Source organism: Euwallacea similis, chromosome 6, assembly GCF_039881205.1.
Source record: "Euwallacea similis isolate ESF13 chromosome 6, ESF131.1, whole genome shotgun sequence".
Lineage (NCBI taxonomy): Eukaryota > Metazoa > Arthropoda > Insecta > Coleoptera > Curculionidae > Euwallacea > Euwallacea similis.
Genome location: NC_089614.1, coordinates 6779252 through 6794210, shown reverse-complemented (window position 1 = coordinate 6794210; position 14959 = coordinate 6779252). Strand labels below are relative to the sequence as shown.

The following is a 14959-nucleotide window of genomic DNA, read 5'->3' as shown; positions in this document are numbered from 1 at the left end:
AGGGATAAAAATCTATGTAGTTATTTTTACCCCCGATATTTAGTAGAGAAATGTCTAATTGGTGTTAGCCTCGACTGAATCTGGGGCGCACCACAATTACGCTTTGATATAACTATATCTCGCGCAGATTGTCACGCCTTTCAGTTAGCACCGTCTTAAAATAATAATTCAACATTTTAAAGGTATAAAACAAACAGAAAAGTGATTAATACCGTTCGAGTATGCCGATTGCTGAGCGCCTTTTTACCAACGACGCGGCCGCGTCCAAAGAGCAGGTGAGAGTAAAAATAAATGTAAAACAACAAAATTAATGACATGATTATAGGTTTTCAGGCAAAAGATCCTCCTATCTCGTTTTGGTTGGGTAGGAGGTGCCCATTATTTCACATGTTGCGCGAGCTTGCGGCGCAGAGAACGGAGCAACAACGTGCTCCCACAGAGTGGGGTGCAGCTCCTGTCAGTTTGAATCGCGATGCTGAGTGAAATGTTGACCTACGTCGCTTGAAATTTGTCGACCACCACGCGGTTTCAATTCGGTGCCAAACCTCCAGGTAATTTCTTAGTGCCAACAGTATGACTAGTGAGCAAATCCTTAGTGCCTCCCCTGATGACCAGTTAATGCATTTCTTTTGGTTCCATGTATGTTTGTTTTGTGAATGAAGTTAAGGGAAGTTTTATAATTTTTCCAGAATTATGGAGAATTCCGCGTATGTCCCCAACTCGGCGCACTTAAATTCGCCAGCTCTGGTTGTGTTTTCGCAAGCCGCCGGCGGTTTGCAAGATGCCCTCAGGATTCAGAGACCCTTCAATCCGCAGGTAAGTTTCAATATGACGTTCTACAAAGCTTAATAAGCTCGTAAGTCTAATTGTGGAATTGCCTCATTGGTAATGACGCGATCCTGCTATTTCACTTGTAGCTATTAATTCATTAATTCATGTTAATTAACAACCAATTTGAAAACCCCGTTGAAAAGTGATGTTTTTCCCATAATTTTGATAAAAATTCGATTATTTAGGGAATTCACTGCTGACGTTCTTAATGAAATTTTTGATATTTTCGTAAACTCCTACGACGCATATTTTTATTAAAAATCATTTTCTAACTTTGAAAACACAACTTTAATGGCACAAAATAAAATTCCCTTTTAGTGTAAATTTGCAAAAATTCTCACTTTTATAAATGTTCAAGCAAACAATACTTTCAAATGTTTAAGATAAATAAAACAAAAAACGAAAAGTTTAGCGCGGATGGACATAAAAATAGGAAAAGTTAGTGGGAAGTCCGCAAAAGGAATGAACGTTCAAATAGAAATGAAAAGAGAATGGTGGGCAACCCTGCGACATAAGTTTCTATTTATTGCGTTCTATATTTCTATATTTCTAACCGAATTCTGTGAAACTATTTCTTAATCAACCTTCAGAGTAAAAGACGTCTGTGAAGTTGAAATTTGAAGGCAACATTTTGGTTTTCTCGAACCATCAACTTTTAGTTGCCTTGTTGCAATGTAGGTATAACAACTCTGCTAAGACTTTATTGAATAATTATAGGAAATGAGTAAAAACGTACAAATATAACTGGAGTAACTTGCACTAACCATACACACAGTATTTTTATTAATTGAAGCTAAAACAGATCTTCTCAATCTATTTTCTAAAATTTTTCTCCATTTCAAATAGACATTTAAATGCATATAAGGTGTTTTCCTCCTAAACTCTCAAATAAATAAAAATTGAGGAGTTATTTAAGAGTCGCTTTCTTTCGACTTGTGGTTTCGAATCAAAGTACGTTATGATTTGTTTTATGCTAATTTTTGTGTTAAATTAATTTAAAAATAACTTGGTGTTTCGTATTAACAATATTAACTGTATTAATATTAAGAATTACGTGATTTTTAAATCATAACGGCTTTTAATGCGAAATCATAAGTCGAAAGAATGCGGCTCAGGTCGTCGAGCTGGTTGAACAGGAACTTCAGTTTTTTCCACATTTCTGATGACTTTGAAATAGTTTACCTCCAGCATGCAAAATTTTCCTTAATTTCAATGTGAGGCCATTTTAAATAAACATTTATAGAATTGGATTTTCATTTAGTAATAAGCAGATAGAACACATGTTTTGACTTTGATTTAGTCGCATTTTAATATTGTTCTAATTATCTCTAAAGACAACGTCCTATTCTGAGAAGCGATGAAATCTCCAGCCTGTTTATGAAAACTACATTTCTTCTCTTTGTAAAATTTTATAAAGTTTTGATAGATTTGTTATATATGGTTGAAAATTCATCTTTACTTCTTATTCCAAAATAAAATAATAAGAAAATAAAAGTTAATGATGTTTCCAGAAAACCAATACTTTGCCCTAAAATTTCAAATGTATCTTCTAAAACAAAAGACTATTTTAATGTTTTTAAAAAAGCGTATCATACATTATTAGGATAATTATCTAGAGTATTCTACAATTGTCCGGCTTTGTAGCGTTTATAGATTTTTAGATGCCAATACATGGAAGGTCAATTTGAGTCACATTGCATACAGTGAAGCACTCCATGTGTTCTAATTCGAACTGTTTAGGGACTACAGATCCATGAATGCGGTAGAAATGTCATATTTCAGGTTGTTATAATAGTTGAAAATAGATATAAAATACGCTTCATTGGAAATATGTGTAATCTCTCATCACAAATAGGTAAATATGATAATAAAATTTGAGATGTCTCGTAAAAAGTATTTACTGATTTTTTCATATTTGGTCAATGTTTGTTCGTTTCTGCATGTACATATATACGGTACTTATATTTGAACCAGATTTGGAATAGCTTGTATAGAACTAGCGCATTTTTTTGCGAAATTTTAAAGAACTCAATTGAAAACTTTTTCGCATTACGAAATTTTTTGTCATTATACAAGTTATGCATTCCAGTGTCTCTTTTGATTTCAGTTCGTAATGTCGGAGGCCCAAAAAGAACTGCACCGCCCTTTCTCGGCTTCCTCTTTCGGTTTGAGACACATGGAAGCTTACAGTGGTATCCCAGCCCATATTCTCAATCACCTTCAACCCCAGTTCCTTCACCCCGGCTTGTCCTTAGGTTCGGGGGCCTTCCGCCCTCTGGCCGACCTAAAATCTTTTCCGTCTCCTTCTGCTTTCGCACCTCCTAAGTGCTTGAAAATTGAAACGAACAATGAGGGTATGCATCCTGGACACAATCACGGTAAGATCTTTTGTAGTTTAAAACCAGAATTGAAACCTACTGTGTTGGTTACAGGGATATTTTCGCCCTCCGATGAAAGAATTTTGGGCCCGAGTCCTCGAGGTACTGACTCATGCTCTCCGGCGAGTACTTCACTCTCTCCGCAGCCTCAGAGTTCATCGGTGAAGGAGGAGAGTTTGGATACGCAGATGTCGGAGGATGGAGAACATCATTCAAGGACTACTGACACTGATTCGCCGGGAATTCATGAGGAGGGACGAGGATTTCGAAGTCAGTTTAAAATTTTTTTTATTTGGCTGTTAAGAATCAATTACGGGACGTCCGCGGATTAACAAATGGGTGTTAACCCTCTTGATTATCATAAGCACTTGAAAAGATGCATCAGCCTTTATTGCTATAGGGCTTTTTTTAACCGAAATACCCGGCGAAAAATGAAAATTACCAAAGATATTAGAAAAGGGTGCCGCAGAGAGCTCTTTTATATAAATTTGCCGCAACTTTTTCCGGGGGTGAGAAGGCCCTGATAAGTGAAAGGCGTCTTCTGATTGTTACTTTTATTTCGCGAAAGATTAACGCTTTTGGGGCGAGAAACGTCGAGAGAGTACAATCGGCAACATCTTTTTGTTGATTTTTTTAAAGCCCACACCTTTACGTTTAATTGCTGGAACATGTTCGGATCTCATTTACTAAAAGCATAATGAACAAAACGCAAGTTTCATTGTATTTCTGATTGAGGTTGTGCTGGCAAATAGCAATTGTGGTGGTAATGGGTGTTTGGCATTTTTCCGGAACAAAAGAATATGACTTTGACCAAATAATCACGATCGTTATTGGGAATGTTCGCAGTGTGGTGGCGAAAACCCGCAACAACAAATCATATGTAAGCTTTTACTAACAGATTTTAACTGTCCCTGTAATGCTAACATAATGCCCCGTGTTATGAGGGAAATTGGGTTCGTGATTTTAATGACCATACTCTCCGCTTTGTCGCCCTGCGGTTTGATTTTTCTCGGCCCTAATTGCTCTTTAACAGCTTTATTTCCTGTCGGTGCTCCAGTTCATTGTTTTTCCTTTTTAAGGTAATTTTCAATAAATCCCGTTTAAATTGCGCCCGATATTAAGGAATTAGAAGATCGCCGAGGGTGGCAAATCAATTGGAAACAATAACGCTTTACGTTTTTAATTTCGATTGTCATTAATTGTGGGTGAGAATGATTTCTCCGCTCGCGTTCCCCCAGATGGATTGCAATTCATTCGAAATGAAACTAATATATCCTCCCTGAGAAATACGGCCTGACCATAAAAATACTTTCGTTCGGTTTGAATGCAATATGGCTACTCTTCCCCTCAGGAAAGGAATTCTTTCCCAGGTCTGAAAACAAACTATATTCACTCTTAATTCTATTTACTATTTTAATAATACGCATTTAAGTGTCTCGCGAAAAGTCGTATTTTGATTTTCTGTGCAATGGTTACGGAGATCTGTATAGGTTACAAGATGCCAGGTGGACGCAAGCTATTGAAACGGAAGAACAATAGTAACTAAATGATTATGTTTATTTAGTCAAAACAGTTGGGTTTCTTCTACCCATATAAACAAAACCGACTTTAGAAACCAAACAAAGTTCGGATTTCTTATTATATCTCGTCTCTACACCCACTTTAAAGGATTTTTATGCGTTGCTTAGTAGTTTCCACTTTTATTACGGTAAACTGTGGATTTTTTACTCAGTAATTACGCACTCGGTGAACGTGAAATCTCGGGATATCGGAAACTAATATTTGTACATAATGGTATATAGGATCAGCAAACAAAATAAATTTCAGATTGGTCATTATTTATGAGTTTGCCTCTGTCAATTAACGGACAAAAGGTTAACAATATAATTTGTCATTCGGCCGACCATTCATTAATCTTGGTTTATGCAATGCTTTCAAAACCTCAAACCAATTTGGGCACATATCGTAATAAAATTACTACATTATTTTTGGATTTTCACCGAAACTCAGACCGCATTTTTATGATAAATCATTTCACTTATTTAAATTAACATTCGTTATTGTTTAATTATAATTGTTAGCCATTAACGCTCAAAATTTCACTACGCAATAATAAATTTGCAGATTGCCTCAAGAACATCAGTGTTCAAAGGATTGAAATTTACCCCTTATTATTAAATTCTTATGCTAAAGGGGAAAAGCTGTTCGAAATGAATTTTGCCCTTTTGCGATAATTCTCTGGTTATTTTTTATCATGCACTAATAAAAATTAAATAGCATTTTAAAGTCCGCTTTAAAATAGCTCCAATACGGGACATTTGTTGACGTTAAATTCGGCAATAACACTCCAACAAACCGACAGAACAGGAAAGAGTTGTACGCACGTTCTGCACTTAGCAATTAGCTTCTACGTGTCGGGGCAATTTTATTCAGTGGCGTAGAATACTCGTCTAAGCAAGATACCAATTAGATATGAAACCGTGCTTCTTTTTCGAATTTATGTCTGCTATATTTGATTTATAGCCTTGATTTATTGAAGCCTTTAATCATTTTTTGAACTGGCATAAACAGTGTTTTGATCAATTGCCTAGAATTGCCGAAATAATGTGTTACGTCTATGATTTAGACAGCTTATAACTGGGCTATAGCAGACCACTAATAAGTAGAGACACCGCTTGAATACGAATCACGTTTGCTCCCCGTAAAATGTGCGTAATTGCATCATTTCATTTCATTTCAACATTTTCTAATAAATTTATTCGGTCATTTTAACCCCCTCTTTCTTTCGTTGCCGCATGAATTTATACCACTTGCTTCAGCAAGTGTCTTTTATTGATTGTTATTTGCGTTTTATGCTTGTTTGGATTGAGGCCATTTGGTTTTTATCAATCACTCAAAGCTAGTCACTATAAGTTCTTAAGCATTTGCGTGTAATTATGTCCGACATTATCAGCAACATAAATAGGTGGATAACTCGTATGTGTACGTGTTGACATCACAGGTCTAAACTACAGTAAAAACTGACCTGATTAGTGAATAATTAATTTAGCACGTAATTTGCTATTAGTATCACCCCATTATACCAATTATTTTCAGAAAATTCATTTATTCTCATTATCAACAAACCTTATCGAATTCATTATAGAGTTTGACACTGATTGTACTTTACGTAAAACGCGATAACTATATAAATATTTTGCGCATGAGTTGCTTTTGGTGAAAATAATACGGAGGTTGTTTGCTGCCAATACGTCCGTCAACTAGTAGCATATATTTACATACATCCGAGGGATATGCCCTACCAGATCGTGGGATTTATACCGTCCATAACGAATCACTCGATTGTAATACAATGCCATGCATAATGTCAGATGATGCAAATATATACGCCATTCTTATCTTGGTGACTTTCCGAAAACGAAAAACGGTCTTAGTTCTGAAAAGGACATATGCCAGCTGCTCGATTTCATGACTTCGGTACTAAAGAATAGGCTGATCTCGGCTAAAGACAAACCAAATGGAGAGTACGTTTATTTACATGCAGTTATTCCGATTATATACCCATATAATCAATAATATTAAGTCTTAGAAGTAAATATTGACTTTGTGAGACCCAGATGCATACCTGCATTTTAAAATCCACCTGCAGTTTAAATGTAGATTTTCGAACCAGAATCTAAAATTTCCGTTGTCGGAGAAACCGAACCAATATAAAATTTCGAATCAGACAGATTTCAAAAACATATTTGAGTTCGTCTTGAAAAGTTAAAAGGCAGGGATGTGAAAGGCATTTGCATCTTATTATCCGGAACCTACTCCCGTAGCAACTGCAAGAGAGGCCTACCTTTTCGAGGAAGAGTCTCGAAAACGGTTGAAAATGGAAAATGAAAAATCAGAAAAAATTCAAGAGGTTTTTAAAAAGTTTTGATTCTCAGAACTGTCTCTCTATTGATACTTTTGTTTGGCATTTGGCTCAGAAATTGGTAGACATGTGCTATATGATGTGTATACGTCGGATATTGATTTCATGCCATTTGAAAACTCAATCGTATGTAAGTTAAAGTGAGCAGAAATCGATCGAGTTGGAAAGTATAGAGAATATGAAAGAAAGTACCTTGGAAATGACAAATTAAAAAAGTTTGCAAAAAATTATACACTTTGTCTTTATCAGGATAAAATATAGAAAAAAGGTGTCAGTTTGTCCATCGGCTGCATGAATTCCCAGCTTATGAGAAAAAAATTAAAAAGTATAAAACTGAACCATCTTCAAAAGTGTCAAAAGTGTTAAAATGTGACCCAAGAAGCAGATCACGGTGATTCAGTAGCTGAAGTGAAACCTTTGTTCGTGCCGTTTATGATGATACAAAATGTAAAAGTAAACTTTAACATTTTTGTACATAAAACATACGTAAATAGTATACCCCTTGTCTAGGTATTTGTTTCTAACTAATGACAAAATAACTGAGTATGGGGGTTGCCAAAGACACTGTATTGATTATGAAGTTATCGGATCAGTATTATGATGATTGACCAGACAAGATTTGATCACCCTGCATTAAAAGTCTATTACTCCTAGTGGAGCAACACATTGTATATGTTGGAACGCCTCCCAGATGAAGCCCTCGTTTGCCAATATAATTAATTAATTGATTAGAAAATGTTATTATTTACTAAAAGTTACAAATTTTTGTGTGCATTTTTAAATGCTTAAATAAATTAAACCGTGAAATATTACGTTTGTGTTTTAATACATCTAAATTTAAACAATTTCCTCTAGAGATACTTTAAAAACTGAAAAATATCAATCCATTTCTTATGATTATGATTGAGTTAATATGTTTACGCACAGAGTGTCCCAAAATGTGTATACAAAATTTTAACCGGTTATTCTATGTTAAAAAAACATGGCAAAAAATCTATATCCGAAAACTCTTCGTTACTAAGATAATACTCTCTGTACCACATTTTTTGGCAAATCAAAAGGGTATTACTTACAAGCCTTCTTTACCTTCCCAAATTTTTTGACCCTCTACTAACCACTCATTTCTCGAAATTCATTATTATCTCTTCCTTGTTTCATTTTTCTTGTATTTTATTTCTCTCTCCAACTGTTTTCTTATAATGTACAAAAATATTAATGAAACACATAATTTTTGACCCAATTTTTAAATTCAAAGCTTTCAAACCCAAACAGAAATTCAAAGGAAGTCAACTTAGTATTGCAAAAACCACATGCACGTGAGCAAGGAATAAATTGCAAAAAGCTGACTCACAGTGGCGGAACATAATATAATTCGAGACTTGAAAAGGGGGCCTACTAGTCGACCTGTTTAGCGCATAACGTGTAAAAGTGATTTAATATTTGGAAAACTATAGGTACAGCGCGGTAGTAAACTTACATTTGTTAGAATAAATTAACGTAGATAGGAAGTGTCGCAATTTTTATACAAATTAAAAAAAGTTTCTAATATTGTTTAACCCAAAAAGTAACTTTTCAAATTCAAAATTCCTCTAAATCTACTAACTTAATAGCGGATTTCCTGCAGTACTTTTTCCTTACGTGGTTCCTATTGAACGTGACGAATTTGAACAAAGTGTAATTTTGTTTTTTTTCCATTTTAAGGGTCTTATTTCAAGTCGCATCACTTGAAGCGTTTTCATTAAGGTAATTAAAAGATTAACATATCACCGAGACACCTTGTCGAATGTTTTTATGGTTTCATGGTTGTTTCCTCGTGAGCGTTTTCAAAAAAGGTGGCCGCAAATAAATGGGTAATAAAACGTAGAAATTCTTATGCAGGAGAACCGAAGGAGCAGTCAACTGGTACCGATGCCAGTTTGATAAGGTAATAACCTGCGCAGTTCGCGATATTTAAATAAGTACGCATGAATTATGTAGATGGGTACTTATTCGATTGGACATATTGATACTCCACTCTGCGTTATTAATAGTCACAATTTACACACAATACGATACCAAACTCCGAGCCGAACGTTTCAATACAATTTATATTCAAATGCAATACATTCATTTAGGCATAATTGTGCAAAAGTTATTTTGTTGCATAAAATTCTTTGCGGATATGCAGTTGGTCACATTTTTGCCTTATTTGTCAGGAATTATTGTTGCACTCGCGTTTCTATTTCACTGCCTTTAAGGATTTATTATTGCCGATAGAATGTCACTCTTTATTTACGTTAAAGCCAGAATTTTTCTCACATTCTTATTTATACGCCGTTAGTTCTGGAAAATGCAGGCCCCGCACGCATTCGTAGTACTTTTGCCTTTTTTTAAGTCGGTAGGCACTGAAGTTGGCAGCACGTATGTAGATATGTATTTCGGCAAATACCTTGTCTTGTACTACAGTGTATTTCTCACTCAAGTGGTGATTTATTCCCTGCTATGAGTCGGCTCGCGCTCCTGTGGCATTCCTGCCGCAGACAACTTATTTATGTTCGGATTGTTTTCCAAATGCCGACTCGCAGGAAATCTCAAGCGGTTTACGGAATCCGAGACTCCAACACCGAGTCACGATGTTCAAGTGGCCGTTTTGTATTTAACACTTCATACGATTCCTCCTCTTCTTTAATACGATTCGAAATCCTTTTCCTCCGCTTGCCTTTTTTACAAGGCCAATTTATGTCATGGAAATGCTACGCTTTCAATGTGCACGTACTCCTCTTTGCAATTCATCAAGGAAAGTGCAATGGAAGATCAGCTATAAACTCTCCTTCGAGCGAAAATTTGAATTTTCAAATTAGACTCTCAGGTTAATTAACAAGCTTTTCTAAAATCATAAGGTAGCGTCTTCAAAGTATTCATAATAGGACCAGTTTATTTAGCCCATGTAAACTAGCTGGCGGCAATCTATAATCTACGTAATACCGAAAACACCTTTTGTCGTAATACCTTTTCGGGGCTTTGACAAATTGCGCTAGCTATGAAATATAATCGTTTAAATAGTGGTGTTTATAACGGTTCCGCGTGAATTATCGCCCAAATACGAGTGACGCAATAGGATTAATTTGGGTGAAATGATGTCACTGAACGCGGCCTAGGGGAGGACTCGCACTAAATGTGCACATCGGCTTATTACACCAAAAATTGCAGAGGCGTAGGCACTTTTTTTCTAAGAAAAATTTTACTAACTCAGAAGCGGCTGTGCTTCGTCTCAGTGGTGAGAGCACAGAAAACGAAAATTACAAAGATATCGATGAATATCATAAAAATAAATCCGTTGAAGGAGGTTATCAAAAACTAACCCCGCCCCTGAGTTTCTACAATACTAACTCACAAAACTAGTGACAGTTCCTTTCTATCAGGGCATTGAATGACTCGGGGTGTCACTCGAACTATAAGCGTACTCACAAACTGATATTTAGTGCATTGGACCGTAAAGCAGGTGTCCCTTTTGAAGCCGGAGAGTCACTTATATACTGACAAATATGCTATTGTAAATAGCCCCTTCTAATCTACTTTTGCCACCATGATACCTTTATTCTCATTCAAATTAATTTGATACCGCATCGTTAGTTTATGTTTATCAAATTATGACTAAATGTTTTGTTGCCTTTGTGCTAATTTAATTGCCATTTAAAAGTCATATTTCATATAATATTTTCTGAGAATCGCCCTAAGTTACATTGGGATATGAATAAACTAGCTTGATTTGGCTCACTTCGTTATTCCAAAATTACGAGAGATTCAATAAATTTTCAACAAATATTCTTGCGTCAAGAGTGATGTCTTGAGAGTCAGATCTGTACAATTCGCAAAAATGTTCGTCCCAAGTTTTGATTGATGATTTACTCGTCTTAATATGACAGAAATCGTTTATGATGGATATACAGAGTGGCTGTTATGCAGTTGTACGCTGTTCAAACAAGGTACCTCACATCACATCATCAACGGCCTTTAAAAGGAATGAGGGCTACGCGACTACCACGATAACCGAATTGTAGAACACTAATCATCAAATGTTTGCATTTTCGCTGCGTGTTTTTGGCTTATTTGGGGCTTGCCAGCTTAATTTCCAAGCTATATGAAGATATTTTTTTTGTATTGCTAGCCAACAAAGCCCACAAACCATCAAACATCTGACATTTCAAATCGCCCAGCAGTCTCACAAAGAACTATATATGACACCCTCGATATTTTTCTGCCTTTTGGTCGTCGTATTTAAGTTGTAAATTCGACCCAACACGAGACCGGAAGCTGAATGAAAAGATAAATCCCAAAGTCATTAAGTTCACCTTTTAGACCTTGAAGGTAGCCGATTTTCACTTCCTACAGGACATGTTGACTTGCATGTGGCATAATACCCCTTTTGAAGGTATGCCTTTACGTTTTCATTGACGAGGCAGGTAAATTTGTTGCCGTTGCAACGCGTTAAACTAATCTTCGTAATGATGACTTTATCACCTAAAAGTCAATTCTGTTGCAAAGAAAATAAATTTTAAGTTTAACAACACAACCTTGGGGAAAGTTTTTGGGGAGGCATCTGACTTGGTAGCCTACATAAAGCAGCGAAGTGGAGTGACATTTAAAAATCGATGGTGTTAATCTGTAAATCGCGTAAGTAAACAGATGCGAATCTGCTTGGGGGAGTGGGCCAAGGGGGAGAGTTCGATGACAGTTAGGTAATCGTAATTGGATGCTGGGGGGTCAGCCGCCCTTGCACAGCTGAGTCCTGGTGGCTAATTAAATTTTGCTGATTAGCAGCCTTTTATTAAAAAAGTTGTTGTATTAAAGAATTTGTTGGCAAAGTGAAATAATTAGCTGGATATCGACGCCTCACTTCTCACATCTCTTTTTGCGTATAATTATACATAATTTAACAAAAATAAACTATGAAGTTCAAATTAACTGCGTACAAAAGGATAATGGCAATGTCTTGTCATAAATTGAAGATTTTATACATTTAATATTCTGATTTCATGAACTAAAAATACAGGGGCTTAAGATCATCGACACACGAGAAGTGAGCTGTTTAGATAAGGCTAAAGTAATTGGTTCTCTTAAAACAGTGTTGGATAAGTCACACCTGTCTTTGTGTATTCGAGTCTAATTCATACATTAACCTCGATTTGTTTATTTTTTGAACCTGGACTCTCTCATTCTGAAATAGAACAATAATTATCTTCCAGTGTCTGACAATTTTCATAAATCTAAAGCTTGTTAAAAACCGTACTAAACGTTTGAAAGCTAGGGGTAAATTCACGACAAAGTGCGCGTATAGATAACACAAAAAGAAAACAAAGTTTCGTTTGGGTTGGAACAATTAGAGTTATTTAGCAAAGCATGAATGATGAGCAAGTGTTTACATGCATTTTTAATTGAAAAAGCCCGGAAGTTTGGCGCTGCGGCTTGTTAGCTATGCATTTTTGTGACAAAATGATAAATCCTGTTTGTCAAGTTAGCCAGTTTAATTTCCCAATTCTATCGCCTGTTTCAATTATCCCCTGTTTGCTCGAAGTTTAAAATTGCAAAAGACCTTCTGCCGATTTCGGTTAGCTCTTTCAATTATTTCCGATTACGAAAAGGATCTGTTTTACTGTAAATTTCACCAACTTCAGTGTCAACCCTCCAAAATTATTAGGTTTTAAAGCCTGGATTACCGTCTCTTCAAAAAGCGAGCCGTTACTGAGTGGTCTTTGAAAGAACATTGAAGATTATGGCTTAAGTGAGATGAAAGTCACCATTGTATAGTCTGTCCGAACCAGTTAAAAAACTGTCAATAAATTATTGCATTTTACATCAAACTGTGATAAATCTTTCCGTCCTTTATGGCCGAACACTATTCGGTATTGTGTTCAGCAATTGTGTTAACCAATACAGAAAGAAATGGGGTCGTTAGATTATGCGGAAAAGTTACTAAAAAGTGCTTTAAATATGTTTGAGACAGAGGTTTCTCCGATGACTAATAAGAAACTAAAACTATTTAAAGATTCAAAATCTCGTTGAAAACGTCATGCTTTCTTAACAATAATTACTGTGCAAATGTAATTGTCGCAGAAATTCTGGCAAGTTTGACAAAAAACGCACTTTGAACCATTTTATAGATAAGTAACACTACATTTACTCTCGGACTAGGAAAATGACATATTTCGTATGGACTTGCGTTGATCGGGAACGTGTCCTCATTTATCTATCTCATTCTGGTGAAGTTATAGATTATACTTAGCGCAATTAGCACTTGGCGATTTCCTAAGTCAGAAAATTAATACTACGGTAGTAAATATCTTTATTCGAAATATTCATTTAATAACGTAACTCGGAGAAATCGTCAAGTATTCTCATCATCTGTAACTCGGAAATGCCTACTGACTATTAAGGAATTTGCGGTCAAACTGCTAAAACTTGAATTTGTTTTCTTTCGGCACACTCGTTGAGGACAAACTCTGAGGGGAGAAATTTGATTTATAATAATACTAAATTGTGAGTAGTTGTTAACGTAGTTTGAACTTCAACCCCTACTTGTGTGAAGCGTCACTCCCAAACAAGCCAAAAGAGTAAAAGTTACATGTTTTCTATGCTTCTTTTTTCTGGCAATAATTAGTAGTCTGGTTAGAGCAGGTCGTGAATGTGACAGTGACATTTCCATTTGCACGTTATGCGGTAACGAGCGTCCCTGGCGTCTCACTCACCCTTTCGTGTCAAAAATCGCAATTATTCTGCAGTTGCATTTTGTCTCTTATCACTGAGCCTTCGGCTGAGTGACAGAACAAACATTTTTCACTTGCCTTTTTATGAGATCTGTCCTACTTTGTGTAGCGATCTGGTGAATCGTAAACATTGTAAGATCTTGTAAAACAGTCCTACAAGAAAATAAAACTACACCTAACCAGAGAACAATGGAGTCAGGTCCTGTCAGATTTTGCTGTAAATATACGACGATTTACGAACTTGTATTTTGGCTGACTAAAAACTTCTGAAAGGTACAATGAATTAATGACTTCTGGGAGACCATTTACATATTTATAGATTCTAAAGTGATGTCTGAAAGCGTGTAACTTTTTTTTGCCTGTAACTTTTTCAGTTTCTTGGTACCGCGTGTTGGCATTCGTAAAAAGGGTTAACAAATTTGAAACGAATGTGAATTCAATATTGGATGAAAATACTTATATGGGGTGAAAGGAACCGTTTTAAAAACGTCAAATCCGGCAGCTCTTTTACATGATAAAAAGGCGCGTTACAAGGGGGAATAGCGTGCTGAGAAAACTTATTTATTCATTTTCCTGTTAACCGCAAACAGGCGGAAAAGTTGTGAAAAAAGCATCAACGTCAGAAACCTCCCTTAGTTTTGATTATCATCGTTATTTTTGTTTCCTCTAATAAAATTTTTATGGACGTGGTCACATCTCACTTTTTAAATCAAATAGCCGGGTAATTTGCAATATTTTATCGACCAATATTCAGATACAGCCCAGGAATAAAATAAAAAAAATTTATACTCTTTAGCAGGAATAAAAACCATTTTTAGGTGCAATAAAGAAGAAACGTGTTGTAAAACCGAGCGTGTGCTTTCATATTCGAATCAAGCAGAGATATGAGGGAAATCAAAACGTTTTGCGCCCCGATAAAAATCTTCAAAATTTTATTGCGAAATAATTCGGTTAGGAGACAAATTTTCCAACCTTATAAGAAAAGGATCCGATAAAAAGTCACATTTACAGTAAATATAATAACAATAAAATCTAAATTGATTTCTCACGGGGTTGAGAGACTCAGTTTATTTAGTCGAGGGGAT

General features: G+C 35.7%; 1 protein-coding gene across 2 annotated transcripts in view; it reads left to right on the top strand.

The window, feature by feature from the left end:
* The first annotated feature begins 66 nt into the window (after nt 1-66).
* The window catches only part of LOC136409458 (E3 ubiquitin-protein ligase RNF220-like), a 48088-nt gene continuing 33195 nt past the window's right edge, over nt 67-14959 (top strand). Inside the window, exons 1-5 of one of the 2 annotated variants that reach the window (XM_066390955.1) lie at nt 67-275; nt 326-551; nt 690-816; nt 2939-3209; nt 3264-3479. In XM_066390955.1, the coding sequence (XP_066247052.1) occupies nt 694-816; nt 2939-3209; nt 3264-3479 (610 nt within the window). In that variant the 5' untranslated portion in view covers nt 67-275; nt 326-551; nt 690-693. The remainder of the gene's footprint in view (nt 276-325; nt 552-689; nt 817-2938; nt 3210-3263; nt 3480-14959) is intronic. The other variant, XM_066390954.1, reaches the window with a different exon arrangement.